General features: G+C 40.6%; 1 protein-coding gene across 1 annotated transcript in view; it reads right to left on the reverse strand.

The window, feature by feature from the left end:
• Nucleotides 1-1,412: 1,412 nt before the first annotated feature.
• LOC145807249 (uncharacterized) overlaps nt 1,413-22,278 on the reverse strand; it is a 65,098-nt gene continuing 44,232 nt past the window's right edge. Inside the window, exons 3-6 of the mRNA XM_082905203.1 lie at nt 2,368-3,220; nt 2,082-2,187; nt 1,903-1,934; nt 1,413-1,813 (exon numbers count right to left, since the gene is read on the reverse strand). Coding sequence (XP_082761329.1) covers nt 1,413-1,813; nt 1,903-1,934; nt 2,082-2,187; nt 2,368-3,220 — 1,392 coding nt within the window. The remainder of the gene's footprint in view (nt 1,814-1,902; nt 1,935-2,081; nt 2,188-2,367; nt 3,221-22,278) is intronic.

Here is a 22,278-nt window from a genome sequence, read left to right on the forward strand (position 1 = left end):
GTTGATGTCTCTATGCTGAGTCATTTTGAGTTTCTAGTATAGAGCTCCCATATGCAGGTGTTCTCAACAGTCGCACGGTGCAGTGGCTGGTATGAGATTGTTTATTTTTTTGGGGAGATTGAGATAGAGATGTGGCAGTGTCATGCCAACTCATGTCCGAGTGGGAGATGTTAGAAATTGGGTGCCCATGTGGCATGACCCTTAGAACCTTTTGAACCTGAACCTTTTGAACCTTATCCATGTAAGTTTGAATTTGAATTCAAAACTTATTTGGATAACCATTCAGGATATCTATATCTATCATATCAATAGATACGAATAGATGGATAGATAGATATTGGTTATATTTTAGATTATATGGTTAATCTAAAGATATACGTATATTAGATATACGTTATGCGGTTTTTACCCATAACCTTTTTCCCTAGACTCTCTCTCTGACTCTCTCCCAGAAAACAACGATCAAGCCAATTTGCACTGTGACTTGTGTGGGTGATACTCATTTTGTAGTATCACTCCACTGCTGGGTTCGTTAACTAATCAGATTTTGGAAGCACGTGATTTACCCACGAGCTTGTGTCATTGAGGTATGATCTGAATTATTTTTTCCCGCTGTAATATAATACTTTGTTTTACATATAGATATTTTTTAGTAGAGTTATAACAATTTGGAGTTTATAAATGAAATTACGCATTTTAGGGTAATGTTTTACATTTTTTAGTTAAAAAATATTTAGATAAACAAATACGTAACATAATTAAAAAAAAATTCATAACATTATCACAAAATGCGTAACATCATTTTTGAACAAAAACTTATCAAAATTTTACTAAAAATTACATAAAAATATTATAAAAATACGCAACATAAATCACAAAATTACATAATAAAGTGTATATGATACACATATTTTGAGAGGTGTATACCATAACATTTCCCTTGATAGTTTCAAAATATTTCTCTTTTTGTAAAATTGTAAGAATCTCCTAAAAATGTTGTACTTCTTGTTCTAGATCGTTGTTCTAGAGTAACAAAATAAGTTAGGATATCATTAAAATATGAATCCACAAAGACGTACCAATAAAAAATGTCACAACACTTGGATCATCATCAACATGAAGATAATAAGTGACGGAGTCAGGAATTTAATATAGGGGCACCTATTAATTATAATCTCAAAATTTTTCTTCCCCAATCAATAACAGTAGCATAATAATAATTTTTCGAGCTAATGTTAAACATTAAAAATTAATATTCATTACAAATAGTTTTTAATTTTAAATTTTTATAATTGACCCTGATGGGTTTTCATCTTTTGAAATCTTTCCATAATAGTATCATTGTCAATGCTATCAAAAATATCTCTCTCAATGTAGACAACTAAGCTATCATTCATCCATTCATCACCTATTCAGTTCTGCAACCGATTCTTCACAATATTCATAGCTGAGAATACCCTCTCAACAGTAGCAGTTGTAACAAGTAAGATTAATGTTAAAGTCAGGAGAAAATACACCAATGGATATACTTTGTCTCTTCTAGTCTCCACCTTTTTCTTAGCAAGATCGGCAATTCCATTCAACATTGAGAACTCACTACTGGATAACATTTCGATAATAGATGTGTCAAGTTGTTCATTAAGTATCATGAGCTCCACTGAAGAAAATTTTTTGGGATAAAATTCAGTACGATGAATTAACTTTTTCTCGTCAAAACTTAAGAAAGAGTTAGATGGATTCAAACATGTCACACAAAGTAACAACTCAATGTTCGACTCAGTGAAATGAGCATTTAGTTCTTCAATTTGCATATCTAAAACAGTGTAGAATAACTCAGCACGATAGTGATGTAAGTTTGTAATTTCTTGAGTATTGCGCCTTTGTCTCCCTCAAGCTACAAACACATCTTCCATTTGGGGAACATCAATTTCTTGCTTTTCACAAAAAGACAAAAATATCATCAAGTAAAGATGTCCACGCACTCTCCCTCATCTTTTGGAACCGTACTTTAGAAATTTGAACTAAATTCATGGCATTAACAATATCTTGATCTTTCCTTTGTAGTGCTTACGATAACTTACTTGTAATAGCCAATATCGTTTTGAATTGAGTCCAACAATACATTTGCTTCTGCTCGTTGTTCTGAATTTGAACCATCCTCCAAAATCATTTCAAGCACATCAATCACTATTGAAAACATACTAGCCAAGTTGACTAAAGTACCATAGTGTGAACCCTAATGCGTATCACCACCACGTTTAAGATTAGTTTCTTGATTTAAGTATTGCCCACTAGATAGCTCTCTAGTATTAAGTGCCTCAGCAACTTTTGCAGCTTACTTCTCCCTAAAAATATCTCGACGTTTACATGATGCTCCAACAACATTCGCCACATTAGAAACGAAAGTGAAAAGTAAAGCAATTTGATTATGATTCTTTGCCATGGCTATAAGTGCCAATTGTAATTGATGAGCAAAACAGTGAACATAATATGCACAAGGATTGTCTTTCAGTATAAGTGTTTTAAGACCATTGAACTCACCTTGCATATTACTAGCCCCATCATATCCTTGACCCCGCAATCTGGAAATACTCAATCCAAGTCTGGAGAATAAATTTTCCACAGCTTGTTTGAGTGAGAGAGCATTTGTATTAGCAACATGCTCAATACCAAAAAAGTGCTCAATCACTTGGCCTTTTTTGTCAACATATCGTATTACAACTGCCATTTGCTCCTTGATTGATATGTCACAGGCTTCATCAATAAAAATAGAAAAAAGTGCATCACCAAGATCTCTAATAATCACATTGATAGTTTCAAATGCAGCCACATTTACAATGTCTTTTTGAATATCAGGAGATGTCAACTTGAGATTTTGTGGAGCATTGCTTAATGCAACCACTTTGACATCTTTATTATGATCAGCAAGAAACTTAAGAATTTCAAGAAAATTTCCTTGGTTACTTGAATGTTTAGATTCATCATGCCCACGAAGCGCAAGTCCTTGTCTTAGAAGAAATTTGACACAATCAACTGATGAAATCAAACGGGTTCGATACTCAATTCGAGCTTGATCAAATTGTTTGAAAAAAATGGTTTGAATATGTTGGTTTTGGTTTTGGTTTAACAAGTCTTGACATTTACTTGAAACTTGATTATGAGCACTATTAGGACCTTCAACATGAGTCTGAATTTTTTTTTTCTTCCAGTTTGAGAAACCCTAACCAACAAAAGAATCACCACCAGCTTGATCTCCAATATCGGGTTTGAAAAGATAACAACATAAACAAAATGTTGCATCTTTTGCTACGCTATACTCCAACCAATTAGGAAATTCACTAAACCAAGCCTGATTAAATTGCCGAAGTTTTTGTCCAAATGATTTTTTGTGGAAAATTATGATCACGAGGTTGACAAGGACCTTTTTGTAGATATGCCCTACGAATTTAGTCTCGACCGTTAGCATTATAGTCCATAATCCAAGCCTGTAGTCCTGGATCTGCAGGAAGGTCTACTAAGTTGATTTCTATGTGACTTTATTTTGTGGAAGAATAATGATCATCTTCTTCTTGAGGAAGAGATGGTTCCAACTTTGATTTTCTTTTGACATATTTCTCCATGATTGTTTGAAAAAGCTAAAAATCAAAATAAAAATTCATAATCAAAATCACAAACCCCCACAAATCAAAAGCTCCAATGTTAACACAAATCAAAAAAATTTAAATTAGCACAAATCACAACAAATCAAAATTTCTAATTTTAGCATAAATAATAACAAATCAAAATCCTTAATTTAAATATTAATCATTGCAAATCAAAATTTTTAATTTTAGCACAAATCAAATCCCTAATTTTAGCACAAATAACAACAAACCAAAATTCCTAATTTTAGTATAAATCACCACCAATTAAGATTCATAATTTTAGCATATCAAAATCTCTTATTTTAACATAAATAATAATAAATCAAAAACTTTTACAAATCAAAACTTAACAAATAACTATAAATTAATACTGATAATTTTTATTTAAAAGTAAAAATAAATAAATAAAGTTACTTGTAAATAATGAAGAGAAAATACCAAGGTTGTAGTGTGGTCTCAAATCTGTGTTGTGTGATCCTAATTTGGTGAATTGCGAGTTAGCAAATTGCAAAGCAACAAAGGGAGACAAAGAAGATAAAGAAAATACAAAGATACTTAACAAGTACTGTGAATAAATAAAAAAACAAAAAATTTCATACACTTTTAGGATTTTAGAGTTTTAGCCTTACTGTAATTGGAGTTGTGTGTACTTATCCAAAAAAAAAAAAAAAGGGTATGTGTCAATATTTAATTGCGATTGGGATTCTAAAAATAAACCAAACCTGGGTGCGTGTGTGTCAGTGGGTTTGACATATTTGGAAGGGCTATTTATTAGTATTAGGAGGGGTACTACTGCACAATATGAAAGCAGACCCCACGTAAAAAAAAAAAAAAAAGTTTTCAAAAGTAATGGGGGGCACGTGACGCCCCCTAAGCCCTAAGTCCCTCCACCACTGAAGATAACAGATATATTATTATCCAGAAGGCATGACCAATCACTCATAAAGACATTCTCAAGCCTTGAAAGGAATCTTCCACTCGTCACCCGACCTTATCCAAATTTGGTGATACTCATTTTTCAAATCCAACTTGGTGAATGTTTTGCCATCCGTCAATTGAACAACTAAATCATCCAATTTGGGAATTGAAAGATAATATTTAAATGAAATTATGTTGATCACTTTACTATCTACTTACATCCTTCATGACCCATCCTTCTTTGGACTAAACAATGCTAGCATGTCATAAGGGTTAATAGTCGCCCTAACGATACTGTTGAACAACAACTTCTCGACTTACATTCTCACCTCCTCATATTGTTTCAAACACATTAAATAATGGGTTCAGTTAGGTAGGTTAGTCATCAGAACAAGGTCAATTTTGGTGTTGGATATTCCTTAACAACAACCATATAGAAGCTTTGCAAGAAACACAATACTTAACTCTTTAGCAAAGGTTTGATGAGTTTGGGTACAACCCTCTCCTGAACATCTGCACCAGTACGAAGATTAACTTTGTTACTGCTACTTCCTCTTCGAACTACACTTCTAACAAAAGATTGGATACCTCCTTAACTTTTAGTTTAGGTACAATCTCCTTAGACAAGGACACCACAATCTTAATTTATTGAACATGAAATTTTAGTGCATTCATACATACTTTAACCTATAATCACATTGCCATGGTCTTCCAAGCAAAAAATGGTGCACATATCCATATCAATTACATCACACCAAACTTGATCCTTGTACTTCAGATCGATAAAAAAGAAAACCATGCATTGTTTAATCACTTTTACCTTGTTATCTTTCTTCAACCATGCTAGTTTATAACGACGAGGACGTTGCTTCATCTTTAGGCTCAACTTTTGGACTATTTCTTCAGACATTACATTATCACAACTATCGATTTAATCATGAAAAAATGACACACATTGCCTCCTATGATACTAGCAGAGTGAAAGATGTTCTTACAACGGTTCTTATTTAGACCTGACATATTTAATACTCTTAGATATGAGATTCAGTACTTTAATTGTTGTTCATATCCTTTATCATCTTGTGAGTAGTCGAGTTGAATTGGTGGTCATGTTTGAAATAGGTTGGGAGTTAGTTTTTCAAAAGAGTTGGTGTTCTGTTTTCTACTTGTTCGCTCGAGCGGTGTTTTGGTTGCTCCTGCGGTTTATCAAATCTCCTAGTATTTTTCGAGTCTCCAAAAGTTCTAGGAGTAGGGTATCTTCGCTCAAGCGGTATTTCTTGCCCTCGAGCGGTCTTCTTCAGTTTGCAAACTTCTAGGAATGGGTCATTGTCAGTTCCATCAATGTTTTGGTCGCTTGAACGGTGTCACTTATTATCTCTAACACTCGACCGGTGTTTTGGTCGCTCGAGTGGTTTGCACATATATTAGTTCGAGAAAAGGGGTTTTTCAATCACCTTTTCATTTCCTCTCTCTCTAATACCTTCTAGACCCTAATTTCTCCACGTTCTCTCTCTAGTTCTTGCTTGAAACCTCAAATAATCCATCATCCATTGATTTCTCCACCATTACTCCTTGGAGAAAAAGCTAGAGCTTGTCAAAAGCTTTATTCTATTCGGAAAGGATCTCATATTCGGCTCAGTCATAGTTTCACCTTTGCTGTCTTCCTCTTCTAATCGTATGGTAGGGATTTCTTCGACCTTCTAGTATGATACTAAACTTAGCTATGTGTTCCTTGTTAAGTCTTGAGATTTGGGAAATGGGGATTTTGGTTTTAGGGTTTAGATTTTGAAATGTAAAAGGGGGGCTTTCAAATTGGTCCTTGAGAAAGGTTGTGGGAATGTGTTTATTGTTGAGTTATGTTGAAAGGTTGGAAATCTCTTCTTTAAAAGCAATTTTGGAAGAAAAATGTGTGATTTGAAAATCATAAATGTTTGATTTATGAAAGAAAAATGAATGTTGTTGGGTTTTGAAAGGATGAAATGAATGTGATGTTGATAATGAAGGTGGAGTTGGATATATGTATCACTCCCATTTTAAAGAATTATGAGATTATAATTATTGTTGGAAAATTGTCTGTTGATTAGAAATATCTGTTTTGGGCTATCATGGAGAATAGCTTTCATTGTTGTAGAAATTGCACGAGGATTAGGTTAATTGAAACCAATTACTCATATATCTTGGATTGAGCATTGTTTCATACTTAAACACTAAAAATGTATTGTTTTGAGAAAAATAGGTGTATACCTCGGTGAATCTGGTTAGGGGGTGTGGTTGTGGTTATTATGTTGGCCTGTGTGTCCTTAGTGAAAGTCTAGAAACTCATGCGGTTAGGTGCCGATCATTCTAGTTAGTACTGGTAAAATGACTTTGATAGTGCTTGTATAGCCTGCTGGAAGACACGTACCAACATATTCCCAATGTTTGGTATCCACTGCCCAGTTTCTAATTAGAAAAGTATCATCATTGAATGGAATCACATCTTATTGAAAACATGGCATTGTTTTGAAAGAGAAAGCATCATGTTTTGGAAAAATAGCATGGCATTGCAATGCACTCACTATATGATTTTGTTAAGATTCATACGTTGTGTTTGAATATCTCTATTGGGCTTTAGCTCACCCTATGTGGAAAACTTTCAGGTGCTAATGATATGCCTCCATCAAGGACTTAACTTGGAAGAATTGTGGAGCTGAAGGCTCATTTTTGTTTCTTGTTCTAACTATTTTTGTACAAACTTAAGGTTTTAACTGTATTGAGTTGAACTCACTTTTGTTGTACCCAAGCATTGTCTTGGAAATATGTAACCATTAGGGCATTAACTTGTCTGTATAATCTTTTATTTCAATTCACTCATATATGACATATGCTATAGATTCAGGATCAAGGATGTATGAATGTATACTCGCATATGTCCTCTTTTGTACCGCAAAAGAATACAAATGAAAGGTTATTATTCCGCATATTGTGTTTCTACTGAATATCATGAGATGGGTTGTCATTATTATTTTGGGGCGTTACAACTTGGTATTAGAGCTACCAAGTTTGAATACTTTGGAATCGTGGGATGTGATTGTGTAGACACCTCATTTTTGACCGTCCTCAAGGCTTGGACGTCATCGTTTGAACACGCGATGATTATCCATACTTGTGTTTGTTTTGAGTTTCGAAAAGTCTTGGCTGCGCGCCTTGCCTTAGAATCTCTTAACTTCTTTGCTTTGTGTCTGGTTTTGCACCAAGAGCTTGTGGATGTGTTCCTGAGGGAAGGGGGGGAGCCTGTCGACCAAGTCTCCTGCCCACCGGCCGCCTTGTTTTTCAATCGGCCAAATGTGATGGCCGACCGGCCAATTTTACTGCCAGTCGACCACTTTGATGGCCGGCCGGCCAAATGTGATTTTCAACAGATATTTCTGTAGATAGCTGGCAGCTGCCATTCTAGGCCATACCACAACCCATGCTTGGACATGGGTGTTCTGAGGAGCTGCAGATTGATACATATCTATATCAATCAAGCTCTCTCACAAGAGAGAAAAAAAAGAGGAACAAGAGGAAAAAGAGATATAGAACTTGGAGCAAAAAAATCTCTCTCTCTCAACATTTTCTGCCTCTCTCTCTAAGGTTTAGGGCTTGTTTGTGCTCAAAAGTGCATTTTCTTTGCACTTTTGCATACAAACACCTAGTTCTCTACTCCCTTTGTTGAGCTAAGGTCCTTGAAGGTGATTTTTGGGGTGATTTGAAGCCTTTTCTTGGTCCAAAAGTTGCTGATTTGCTGTTGTGCTTCAAGGGTGAGCTTTTACCTCTTTTAAGCCTTGTTTTCATAGCTTGTTTTTCCATATTTGCAACTATTTTTGAGCTTAACATATAACATAGAAAAGTCTTCTTTTTGAGTGCTCTAAATAGTTTGTTAAGGGTGTTTTAAGATTTGGGGTTGTTTGACCCCTCTTAAGGCTTGTTTGGCCTTTGTTTTGTGCCATTTCGGTTGAGCTCTGGGACCATTGTGTTTGGGCCTCCTCACCACTGAAATCTTGAGGGATTTCAGTGATGAGGATGGTGCCTTGAGGTCCTAGGAAGGAGAGGGCCATCCCGTCTCTTTGTTGTCCTTGAAAAGGGCCATTTTTAGCCTCTTGAAGGAGCATATAGTTTGAGTGTGTATTGACCATGCCTCGACTGATTTTCATGCTTATTATGTCATAATATAGCATTGTTGTATGTTGGTTTTGGTACACCATGCTTGCTTAGCATACATGCCTTGTAATGCCTTGTTTTAGCCTTAACATGTCCTATGCTTTGATCCCTTATTCAAGCATGTTTAGGCCTAGCTTTATGAAGCTTTTATGTTTTTCTTGCCATGCTTAAGGTCTGTCCTTGGCTGTTTTAGTCGACCAAGACATGCATTGCATAGTCCCTTTGCATCTTGGATTGTTAGCCCCAAGTGTGTGAGTGTGTAGTGTGCATTACTTGTATCATTTTCAGTGGTTTGGAACCACTTACCATGCTATTTCAGTTCTCATAACATGCTTGGATGCATGCCTTTGATGCCTCTTTGATGCCTTAAAAGCTTGTGTTGTATGCTCCATGTTTAGCCTCTTTTGCACGCTTCCATGTTTAAGCCACTTAGATGCCATCTAGGTGTTCCCTTTGCATGGTCTAGGCCTACCTTGAACCTATTTTAAGCCCTCTTGGCCTTGCGAGGCTTGGTTGGCTTAGCCATGGTATAAGTCTCCTTGACTAGCCTCAAGTACTTGGACCAATTGTACGCTATGTTTGTCTTGGTTAAGTTGGTTTGGCACCATCATTACCATGGTTTTCGGAGCTTACATTGCATGCCCTTAGTCAATGTTTAGTCTCTTCCAAGCATGCTTGAGAGTTGCCTTTTGATGTTTAAATGTTGGCCCATTAACATGTGCATGTGTGTGTGTGTGTTGGTCCTCATGTTTGAGCACTTCGGCCACTGATTTTGGCATGCTTGCGAGCCATCCTAAATTAGTTTAAGTCCATCTCCTTTGCTTGATTGTGTGCTCACCTTGTATGTTTGCTTGCATACTTGCATATTCGCATTGCATTGCCATGTTGTATGCTAGTTCACATGCTTAGGATTGCATTGCATGAGTATGCATGCTTGACCTCTTGAAGTGAGTATGATAGAGGTTGAGTTCAATTTGTTTGATTATATGCATTGCATTCCATATCAAGATGCAGACTTGATTCTTTGGGCCATCATGCATGGAAATGCGCGATTGGTGGTCCGAGAATCGAAGACCATGTCCCTTTGACTCAGACACATGATAAGGGGTGTGATTGGTGCATACATTGCTTGAAATACATTGCCATGCCAAGTTCTGTCCTCTGCTGCTATCAAAACAGATTCAGCAGGAAGATTTGGCCGGCCGACAGTGTTTAGTGCTGACCGGCAAATAATGTTTGGCCGAGAGTTCAATTGATGGTCGATGACCACTTCAAAATGGCCGGTGATGATCCCACTCAGCCGGTGGTGTTCTACAACACTCAGAGAAGCAACCTTGGGAGTTGTGCAATTTTCAGAGAAGCAAAGCAGTCAAAGCAGAGGCAAACTTGTGCATGGCGTTGGATTTCCGAGCAAACCCGAGTACGCGCGCATTGGATCCTCTTCTCGAGGCCTTTACTGCTTTCTTAGCTTAGTAATTTATTTGCTTAATTAATTAGGTGGTCTGTAATAATTAATTAGCTTGTAGGTTAATTAATTTGTATTATTCTTTTGGTCCCTCCGAGCGAGGGTGAATTTGTAATAAGTGTGGGTGCGTGTGTGCTTGTCTTCCAACTCCCACTTCTTTCTCCCTTTTACTTACCTGCTTTGATGGTTGGTACTAGGACATGTTTACTTTAGCATACCTTATGCTATGCATGCGTGCATCATTCATTAGTCTTGTATGCACCAGGCTCGACGCATCATACTAACTGCATAAGTATTTCAAATCTAACTTGGATACATGCTACTTGTGCATTTTAACATGTCATTTATAGACTAGCCGAGCCTACTCTAGTGACATTCCGTATGCGTTGCATTAGCCACTTAACATGAGTTAGGATCATGCATTGATTACTAACTAGCTTTTGTTTTGGCTCGGAGTACATTGTAAGTATTTTTACGCTTTAGCATACCGCATGAGTGAGTGTTGCCATAATAGCATGATTACCATGAGGCTAGCTGCTTATGTGATATAACTGCTTGAATGCTTGTGGATGAAGGTTGGATTGTTTGAGTTGGGATAACTCATTGAAATCCGTATTTTAGCCTACTTGTGAGTAGCAAATTCCAAAGCGTTTTCCAAACAAACGGATATGCAATGTTTTGTTCCAATTTAGGTGATTTGGTCTATACTTGTTTGTTGCGCGCATAACATAGTAATTCTAGGCTAATAAATGGAATAAGAACACATAACGTTTTCAAAACTGGATATCATGGTTAGTAGAGGCCGATCTTCGGATCGAGCGAGAGGGGGTGCTCATAGCTGACCTTCCCCAATCGTACCCAAGCTCCCAAGCCGAGACAACTTTGGTGATGATGGACACGTGGCCTTTGGCACCGAGTCAGGGTTTTCTAAATTCCCCAAAAATAAAAATATTTAGGTGGCGACTCTGTATCTGGCAAAGCAGTCCATGTTTGGCACTTCTTTCTAAAAATCTGTTTTCTCAAAACGATTTGCCGGATTTGGACTCTTTGGTTCAGATTTAGAACCGTGACAATTTGAGAGTCCGAACTGTAGTGAGCCCAAAACAAACAGAACGGGGGAACTCGTCCTCCCGGGGCGTTCGGGGACGTCTATAGTTTCTGGCGACTCTGTTGGGGAGTTTAGAGAGCTTGACTCGAACTCATGATATCCTATTCTGATTTCATTTATGTGTCTCTTTGCAATGCATGTGCATTGGTGCGCCTAGGACACTGTGTTTGCCATCTGCCATTCCTGAATGGTTTGCCGGAGGCTTGACTTTGTCAAAGCATGCCATAAGGCTGACCGATTGTGGGCTCTGACAGTATGGGAACACAAACCCCGGTTTTACCGGGGCACCCTTTTCGACCATTCGACCTAGTGCATATTCGGAAACCATAGTGACCATTCCAAGCTAGGACAGGTTGCTTACCCAATTATAGGTTGTTTGAAAACTGCTACGTGCATAGTGAAACCCTAGCCCCTAACAAAAATAGGGTAGGGAAACCCTACCCCTCCATAGGGGTGTTTTGGCTCTCACTTGCTTGTTATGTGCTTTTAGAGTGCGTCTCTACAGGGAATGCATGTACCAGTTTACAAGTTTGAGTATCAGGCCTGTGGGCATCGAGATTAGTATTTGGGAAATCAGTTTTACCTGAGAGTATCGGTTTACAGGCAGAATTTGGGGCAGAATTTAGTAAAGATTCAAATATGTTTTGGCGAAATCAGGCTGAGATGCTGTCTATTTTCTCTTTTGCTAGGTAGTTTGGGAACCATAGCTTCAGAAGGCTCCGATATCCCCCGGGTACATTGGACTAGTGCTGATAGACTTTGTTAGGTCAGAAATTCAATTCAAGGGCAGCCAGTGTTCTTTCGCTGAGGCAAGGCAAGGCCAGTCGGGGCTCACCAGTCCATCTGATCCGTCAGTCACCAGTCACATCACCTTTGTTCAGACTCAGCAGACCGTGATGGCACAGGGTTCGGAAGAATTTGTGGCCGTGATAGCAGCATTAAATCAGGGAACTGCCATGCAGGCTGAGACCAGTATTGAAATGCAACGTCCATCTGGGGCATCTGCCTCATATCCAGCTTTGGGACCCCAGCCAAACTTCGACCCACTTCTGCCAGTTGAAGATTTGCAGTGTCCGAATCCTCGAGAAAGGTTGACTCAAGCTCAGGTGCTTAGACCCCTGGTGCAGCCTAATGAGAGGCTTTATCCCCTTGATACTAACGACCTTGATCCGACCGCGGTAAAAATTGCGAACCTTGGGAAGCAATTCAAGAAGGCACAGGGCCTTAACTCCATTCCTAACATTGAGGATGGGCACACCGAGGCTGCCGTACGGCTCCCAGACAGATTCAAAATGCCATATATTGACTGATTCGACGGGTCTGGAGATCCAATGGTACATATCCGACTTTTCTTGGATGTCCTGAAGCCGATGGGTTTGACTAAGCCACAGAAACTCTCTCTGTATGGAAGAACCCTGTCGGGTGTAGCAGCCACTTGGTATGCTAAGTTGGAAGATAAAGTGAAGCAAAACTAGGAAGAACTGGCTGAGGCCTTTGTCGATCAGTATTCGTACAATACCCAAGTTGAAATGACCATGCAAGAGCTTGAAACAACCCACCAGAACCCAACAGAGCCTTTTGTGGAATTTGTTGCAAGATGGAGAGCCAAGGCAGCACAGATGACAGATCGGCCTTCCGAGAGGGATCAAGTGCAGATGATGGTGCGAAACCTCGAGCATGATATGTTGCAAAAGTTGATAGTCGCTCCACTATTCACTTTCAAAAGTTTGCATGAACTGGGGGTTCAGGTCGAGTTTGCGTTCAACAGCGGGATCATTCCCAGAACAAGCGAAGCGACAAGGAGGGTGATTTCAGGGAGTGCCAATGCTGGTAGTAGCGCTATTCCCAAACCCGCAGAGATCAATACAGTCACCATAGCCGACCCTTTTGCCAATCCAAACCTACAAACCGCCGGCCCAGCCCGAGCTCAAGGCAAAACTTTCACCCCCCTCTATATGAGCCTGACTAGCGCACTAAAAGTCTTAATGGAAAGAGGGTATCTCAAACCCCTCGATCCTCAACCTCCGCCTAACCCACTCCCAGCCAGACATAACCCCTCCAAGTACTGTATGTACCATCAGCAGCGCGGTCATGGCACCGACTGTTGCTACCGCCTTCGTCATGAGGTTCAAAATCTCATCGACAACTGGACGATAACTCCACCTTCAGCCCCCAATGACCAAGTACCTCATCCACATCTCAATCTGATCCACATACTGGCTGTCCCTTACGACCCCAGCGTATACATCACCCCAGCCCATCTACCCAAGCCTAATGTGTTTATCCCAGAAAGCATGGACTTATGCATGATGGGTGCATCTGAACCCCAATTATCTCAAACCCATGAACCCACTACTTCTGAGCTGATGAGGATGATCGAAGATCTTCAGAGAACTGTGGCAGATCTGGCCTTTGGGGTTTTGGCCCCATCATCGACTACATCACGCACCAGGGAGTTCATGTCTAAAGGCTCCCCAACCTTGGGACGAGTTGCATTGGAAGAAGGCCACTCCCTTGGCAAAGTGGAGGCAAGTGGTAAGAATAAGGTAGGGGTAGGCATTGGTCCCCATGAACACCTTCAGTGCGATATTGAGGCTTTGAAAGCCGAAGGGCTGAACAAACAGCAAGTACTCACAGTTGTTGCAAAAACTGTGGACGACACTTTTGCCACTCAGAATGAGAGCAGTTCAAATCAAGGGGCAAGCCGGGAGAAGGGCCGTTGTACCAGGAATGTTCCTTTCAACTCTAAACCCTCGCTCGGAAGAGATCAGCAAACCCAGTTAGTGCCTACCAATCCCTTTGCTAGTGCATCCAGCAAAACTCCACAACCTCAAAACACCCACCTCGAGGCCAGAGGGTGTTCGCACCACTGTACATGTCTCTATCAGCGGCCTTGAAGGTTCTGATTAAAGAGGGGGATCTGAAACCCCTGGAGCTGCGACCACTGCCAGATAGACTTCCTCTCTCCCATGATCCGGCCAAGTACTGTGCCTTTCATTAGCAAGTCGGCCATGTCACTGATAGTTGTTTCCGTCTTCGCCACGAAATACAAGATCTGATTGACAATAAGGTCATTGTCGCACCAACTCAGCAAAGTCTATCGTCATTGGATCAGTGAACTTGGGGGATAATGTGAATATGTGATCGGGGGATGAACCAGCTGCGGCTGGCACTCGACTTACTCTAGATGTGGCGTATGGCACGCATTGTTTTGAGCATTTGCAAATACTAGTTTCTGACTCGGGTATTTAGGCCAGTTTTTGTTGTGTTGAGTCTGTCTCTTTATTTTGAGTCAGTCTTTTTGTTTCGGGTCTGTCTTGTTGTGTCGAGTCAGTCCTGTTTTATTAGAGTCAGGTGATTCCGGGGGTGTTACCTCGGGCATCACTATTTTGTTTTGTGTCTGTCTTTTCACTTTCTTTTGAGTCTATTTCTGCCATGGAGCCAGTTACACCAACAGTTATGAATGAAACAGCAGTGGTTTTTCATGCTTTTGTGCTTGCTTCTACCTTGTGCCAGTTATGCCAGAAAGTTTGAATGAAACGGTAGTACTTTTCACCTACTCTTCTGCACCCCAAAATCATTGCATTGACCTAAGTTTTTCAAAGCTTTTTGAACACTGCGGTGAAAACGAAGAGGAAGGAATTCCTCGGTTTTGCAAAAATTTGATCATTTGAGAGAAAGAGAGGCATGCTAAGGCTTTAATGATCGAGATCATGCTTGTTAATGTGAGTACTAAGAAGGATCCTGGCTTGATCCAGATTGGTCCCACACTGTCTTCAGCGCGAGCGACTAGTCGTTTTCTTAAAAGATTTCAAAAAAATGTTTTTCGCAATCCTGCGAAGACCTGTGTGGAATCGCTCTTGAGATTGTGCAGCCTAGGATCGCTCTCAGCCTTGAAACTCGACCCCTCATTTCCAAACCTTGGACTTAAATTCATAATGGTCAATGGTCAACCATCAAAGGAGGCCTGTGTGGCCATATTTGAAGTAGCCCACGAACTAGGGGCAAGGGAAGTCAGATCAAGAAGATCAGATGTCGTCAAAAGAAGCTTGCAAAGCTAGATCAGAAGCACCCCTTGAACTAGGGGCAAAAGATGCTAGATTGTGCTCGAACAGCCGAAGATGGATCATTCTGCAAATCAATGAAGACTGAGAAGAAAGAAGAAAGTATTGCTGAAGAACGACTGAGTTCCTATCCATAACACTAGGGGCAAATCCAGCCCCCATGGGATGGACTCCTGCATTTTCAGCGAACAACAGTCACTCTCCTGGATTCAGACGGATTCGAGATCTCAGAACCATTTGACATGGACCAAGCTACACTTTTACCCTTGAGAGGCTCGCTCGGCCCAAAACCCAAAAGGGCGACCCAGGCAAAAGTTAGAGCGAAAAAAAAAAGAAAAGAAAAGAACAAAAGAGAAAAATGCAAAGAGAAAAATAAAGAAAATGAAAAAAATGAAAAAAAAAAGAAGAAAAAGATGAAAAAAAGAAGAAATGAAATGAAAAGAAAAGAAGAACAGAGCTCGCAAGGTTGAAAACCCAGAAGGGCGGCCTTGGCAAAAGTTAGAGTGCAAAAGGAGAGGTTAAATACCCGAGTGTACCTTAACCCCGAACTACGTAAGGCTTGATTCCCATCTTTGGGATACGTAGGCAACTTCATTCCGAAGTCCAGCCGCAAAACACTTCAAAACCAACTGTGTCCATGTAATGGTTTTGATCATCTTTGCCTTCTCTGTATCCGAGAGTTCGGTTGTCATCGTCACTTTGAGGACTGATTACAATGCGCTGCGATGCTATCCAAACAAGGGGCAACTTTCCGTTGCCATACAGTGTGTCGTGGTGCCATTCAAACAAGGGGCAACTTTCCGTTGCCGTGCAACTCTCTTCAAGCAAGGGGCAATTTTCCTTCGGATCTGAGGTTGTGCATCTTAAGAGTAAGTTCCGTGCTCGTTAAGCATTGGCCATTTGCAAAAATAGTTTTTGAGAATTTTTACTGAGGATGACTAGTTTTCTCGAAAATTGTTTTATTTTTCAAAACTGGACCATTTTCTGGGACCCAAAAAAGGAAAATTTTCAGTGCTCATAGCCTGACTTGCATGATTTTAAATCAGAAAATTGAACAAGTATGTTAATCTAACTCTCATATTGGTCAAAATTGTTTTAGTAGAAAACCAAAACAAAAATGGTCATAATGATGAACTAGGGGCACGGTTGAGTTAGGCTTCCTGTTTTTCCCCCATCGCCAACATACTTGCCAAGAAGGGCACAACTCAAGCTGTCATTAAAGGGCTGAAAGCTCTCTCAACCTCCGAGCAACGAGGTATCGAACCAAGTGCGAAGCACGAATCTGAAGGGATCAAGGTACTCCGTTCCCTTACCTGGGGCATCGACCAAGCGCCACCGGAAGAAATAGCCGTGAGCAAACCATGTCGGGCGTGAACCCACAACTTCCTATTCATCCATTAAATATCCCGGGGGAGGGATAAAAAAATGAGAGATTGAAGAATAGAGAGATGTGCACTGAGAGAAAAAGTGAGAAAATGGCTTTTTTCAGAAAAACAGAGATTGAGTGCCAGAGTGATGTGAGAATCACAAATGAGAAAAAGGTGGGAAACACTACCCAGAGAAACTGGCTCCTCGCGAACTGAGAGGTCTCTTGTCTTTGTAACACGTCTGCGTGTCGTGTCTTTTGTTTTGTTTACCTCAACTTTTGTTTCGAGTCTTTTTCGAGTGTTACTTGATGTGTTTAGGTCGTGTGCCTTTTGTCGAGTCGTTGTGTGCTGTGTTCAGTCGTAGGGTCAATACCCAGACAAAAAATTTTTCTCATTTCTCAATTTCAAAAAAATAAAATAAAATGAATGAATCGTTTTATGCTCAGAGTGCTGTGCCATTCTCAACATTTGTGCAAAACAGGATTGTTTCTTTCATAAACTGCAGGGTCCACCCCCGATAAGTGTGAACAGTAAAACAAGGACCTATCTGAAGCTATATAGGTTCCGGACTGCAAAGCAAAAGAAAAGAGGGAAAATTTGGAGCATCTTAGTCTGTTTCAACTTCGGCAAATTCTGAGACTGCACTCCAGGTGCACCTTCTCAGGCCTCGCCATTTCTCTGGAGTATGAGTGTATCTCGACCCCAAATGTAAGCCTGCTTCAAGTCAGAATGACAGTCCAAGCGGCACCCGAGGGTTTCACATGCAGATGTTATCTCTCGCCAATATAAACAGGATGTCCTCTTTTGAGCTGAGCGTATTGCCAAGTCCTCCGAAAGGTAAATCGGAGGCACCAGAGTACGTGTTTGATGCCCTTCCATTGTATAGAATGTGCACTTTCATATACACTTTTGTTACATGCGTGCCGCGCATCGTTATGATTCATGCATAGAATATGCTTGCTTTCGATTCTGCATAGAATATGCTTTCAATATTGCATAGAATATGCTCCTGTTTCTTGCATAGAAAATGCTCGTATCTTTTGCATAGAAAATGCACTCTTCCATACTTGCATAGAAAATGCACCTCATTTGCATAGAACATGTATTCACTTGCACTGTCTTGTGCACTTTCACTTTGTATCTCACTAGCACTGTCTTGTGCATCTTGTGGTTGTATCTCACTCGCACTATTTAGTGCATTTCAAATCAATCGCGCTGTTTAGCGTATCACACTTTCTTGTGCATTTCAAATCACTCGCGCTGTTTAGCGTATCGCACTGTCTTGTGCATTTCAAAATCAATCGCGCTGTTTAGCGTATCGCATTGTCTTGTGCATTTCAAATCACTCACGCTTTCTTGCACATCGCATTATTTTGTGCAGTTTATCACTCGCGTTTTCTTGCGCATTGCGCTGTTTTGTGCAGTTTGTCACTCGCGCTCTCTTGCACATCGCACTATTTTGTGTAGTTTACACTCACGCTCTCTTGTGCATCGCACTATCTTGTGTATTTCATTACATGCTCTCTCTCATCTTGCTTAGAAAATTCTTGTAGCATTTGTCAGTGCATTGCATCGCACTGCTTTGTGTAGGTTATCATTTGCGCTGTTTTGTGCATCACGCTGTTTTGTGCAGGTTCAGGTTCACGCCATTTTGCGCATCGCACTGTCTTGTGCACTTTCGCATTTGTAATCACTCGCGCTTTCTTGCGCATCGCACTGTTTTGTGCAGTTTACACTCGCGCTGTTTAGCGTATCGCACTGTTTTGTGCAATTTACTTTCGCGCTTTCTTGCGCATCGCACTGTTTTGTGCATTACATTGTATCATTCGCGCTATCTTGCGCATCCCACCTGCACTTGTTAGTGCATTCCATTTCATTCGCGCTATTTTGCGCATCACACTATTTTGTGCACCTTACATGCATTGTGCATGAATTTTATCGCGCTATCTTGCGTACCTCACCTGTATAGCACTGTTTTGTGCATTCACTCTTGCATTGCACTGTTTTGTGCATCTTGTTAGCACTGTCTTGTGCATTCTAACCTGTATCGCACTGTTTTGCGCATCTTCTTAGCATTGTTTTGTGCATCACATTGTCTTGTGCACGCTGTGTTTTTGTATCACTCGCACTGTCTTGTGCACTCTTGGGTCTAGGAGACCTTAAATCCTCTAAAGGTGCGATTCCTTTTTTTTTATAAATCCTGAATTTTCAATCAAACCGGCGTCGCGTAGCGTATAAGTCCAATTTTCAGACCGGCTTTGCGTAGCATATAAGTCCAATTATCAAAGTCTTCCTGCATATCATTTGCATCTTGCCCCTGAACTACGCTGGTTTGATTCCTTGCAAAGGGATACGTAGGCAGCCTACGGGCGCAACCATTTATTTATCGGTATTTTGTTTGTTTGTTTGTCTAAGTCTTCGGCCTTGTCAAAAATGGGTCGTCTCTGGGCTTTGACATTCACTCCCGTCATTGTTATGACTTTCGAGTTCTGTCAAAGAGGGGTAATTGTAGACACCCCATTTTTGATCGTCCTCAAGGTTTGGACGTCATTGTTTGAACACGCGATGATTATCCATACTTGTGTTTGTTTTGAGTTTCGAAAAGTCTTGGCTGCGCGCCTTGCCTTAGAATCTCTTAACTTCTCTGCTTTGTGTCTGGTTTTGCACCAAGAGCTTGTGGATGTGTTCCTGAGGGAAGGGGTGGAGCCTGTCGACCAAGTATCCTACCCACCGGCCGCCTTGTTTTTCAATCGGCCAAATGTGATGGCCGGCCGGCCAATTTTACTACCGGTCGACCACTTTGATGGCAGGCCGGCCAAATGTGGTTTTCAACAGATATTTCTATAGACAGCTGGCAGCTGTCATTCAAGGCCATACCCCAACCCATGCTTGGACGTGGGTGTTCTGAGGAGCTGCAGATTGATACATATCTATATCAATCAAGCTCTCTCACAAGAGAGAAAAAAAAAGAGGAACAAGAGGAAAAAGAGATATAGAACTTGGAGCAAAAAAATCTCTCTCTCTACATTTTCTGCCTCTCTCTCTAAGGTTTAGGGCTTGCTTGTGCTCAAAAGTGCATTTTCTTTGCACTTTTGCATACAAACACCTAGTTCTCTACTCCCTTTATTGAGCTGAGGTCCTTGAAGGTGATTTTTGGGGTGATTTGAAGCCTTTTCTTGGTCCAAAAGTTGCTGATTTGCCGCTGTACTTCAAGGGTGAGCTTTTACCTCTTTTAAGCCTTGTTTTCATAGCTTGTTTTGCCATATTTGCAACTGTTTTTGAGCTTAACATATAACATAGAAAAGTCTTGTTTTTGAGTGCTCTAAATAGTTTGTTTAGGGTGTTTTAAGCTTTGGGGTTGTTTGACCCCTCTTAAGGCTTGTTTGGCCTTTGTTTTGTGCCATTTCGGTTGAGCTCCGGGACCATTGTGTTTGGGCCTCCTCACCACTAAAATCTTGAGGGATTTCAGTGATGAGGATGGTGCCTTGAGGTCCTAGGAAGGAGAGGGCCACCCCCTCTCCTTGTTGTCCTTGAAAAGGGCCATTTTTAGCCTCTTGAGGGAGCATATAGTTTGAGTGTGTATTGACCATGCCTTGACTGATTTTCATGCTTATTATGTCATAATATAGCATTGTTGTATGTTGGTTTTGGTACACCATGCTTGCTTAGCATACATGCCTTGTAATGCCTTGTTTTAGCCTTAACATGTCCTATGCTTTGAGCCCTTATTCAAGCACGTTTAGGCCTAGCTTTATGAAGCTTTTATGTTTGTCTTGCCATGCTTAAGGTCTGTCCTTGGTTGTTTTGGTCGACCAAGACATGCATTGCATAGTCCCTTTGCATCTTGGATTGTTAGCCCCAAGTGTGTGAGTGTGTAGTGTGCGTTACTTGCATCATTTTCAGTGGTTTGGAACCACTTACCATGCTATTTCAGTTCTCATAACATGCTTGCATGCATGCCTTTGATGCCTCTTTGATGCCTTAAAAGCTTGTGTTGTATGCTCTATGTTTAGCCTCTTTTGCATGCTTTCATGTTTAAGCCACTTAGATGCCATCTAGGTGTTCCCTTTGCATGGTCTAGGCCTACCTTGAACCTGTTTTAAGCCCTCTTGGCCTTGTGAGGCTTGGTTGGCTTAGCCATGGTTTAAGTCTCCTTGACTAGCCTCAAGTACTTGGACCAATTGTACGCTATGTTTGTCTTGGTTAAGTTGGTTTGGCACCATCATTAGCATGGTTTTCGGAGCTTACATTGCATGCCCTTAGTCCATGTTTAGTCTTTTCCAAGCGTGCTTGAGAGTTGCCTTTTGATGTTTAAATGTTGGCCCATTAACATGTGCATGTGTGTGTGTGTGTTGGTCCTCATGTTTGAGCACTTCGGCCACTGATTTTGGCATGCTTGCGAGCCATCCTAAATTAGTTTAAGTCCATCCCCTTTGCTTGATTGTGTGCTCACCCTGTATGTTTGCTTGCATACTTGCATACTTGCATATTCGCATTGCATTGCCATGTTGTATGCTAGTTCACATGCTTAGGATTGCATTGCATGAGTATGCATGCTTGACCTCTTGAAGTGAGTATGATAGAGGTTGAGTTCAATTTGTTTGATTATATGCATTGCATTCCATATCAAGATGCACACTTGATTCTTTGGGCCATCATGCATGGAAATGTGCAATTGGTGGTCCGAGAATCGAAGACCATGTCCCTTTGACTCAGACACATGATAAGGGGTGTGATTGGTGCATACATTGCTTGAAATACATTGCCATGCCAAGTTTTGTCCTCTGCTGCTGTCAAAACAGATTCAGCAGGAAGATTTGGCCGGCCGGCAGTGTTTAGTGCCGACCGGCAAATAATGTTTGGCCGAGAGTTCAATTGATGGTCGATGACCACTTCAAAATGGCCGGTGATGATCCCACTCAGCCGGTGGTGTTCTACAACACTCAGAGAAGCAACCTTGGGAGTTGTGCAATTTTCAGAGAAGCAAAACAGTCAAAGCAGAGGCAAACTTGTGCATGGCGCTAGATTTCCGAGCAAACCTGAGCACGCGCGCATTGGATCCTCTTCTCGAGGCCTTTACTGCTTTCTTAGCTTAGTTATTTATTTGCTTAATTAATTAGGTGGTCTGTAATAATTAATTAGCTTGTAGGTTAATTAATTTGTATTATTCTTTTGGTCCCTCCAAGTGAGGGTGAATTTGTAATAAGTGTGGGTGCGTGTGTGCTTGTCTTCCAACCCCCACTTCTTTCTCCCTTTTACTTACCTGCTTTGATGGTTGGTACTAGGACATGTTTACTTTAGCATACCTTATGCTATGCATGCGTGCATCATTCATTAGTCTTGCATGCACCAGGCTCGGGGCATCATACTAACTGCATAAGTATTTCAAATCTAACTTGGATACGTGCTACTTGTGCATTTTAACATGTCATTTATAGACTAGCCGAGCCTACTCTAGTGACATTCCGTATGCATTGCATTAGCCACTTAACATGAGTTAGGATCATGCATTGATTACTAACTAGCTTTT

This window comes from Camellia sinensis, chromosome 14, assembly GCF_055761805.1.
Source record: "Camellia sinensis isolate YWXY chromosome 14, ASM5576180v1, whole genome shotgun sequence".
NCBI classification, from domain to species: domain Eukaryota; kingdom Viridiplantae; phylum Streptophyta; class Magnoliopsida; order Ericales; family Theaceae; genus Camellia; species Camellia sinensis.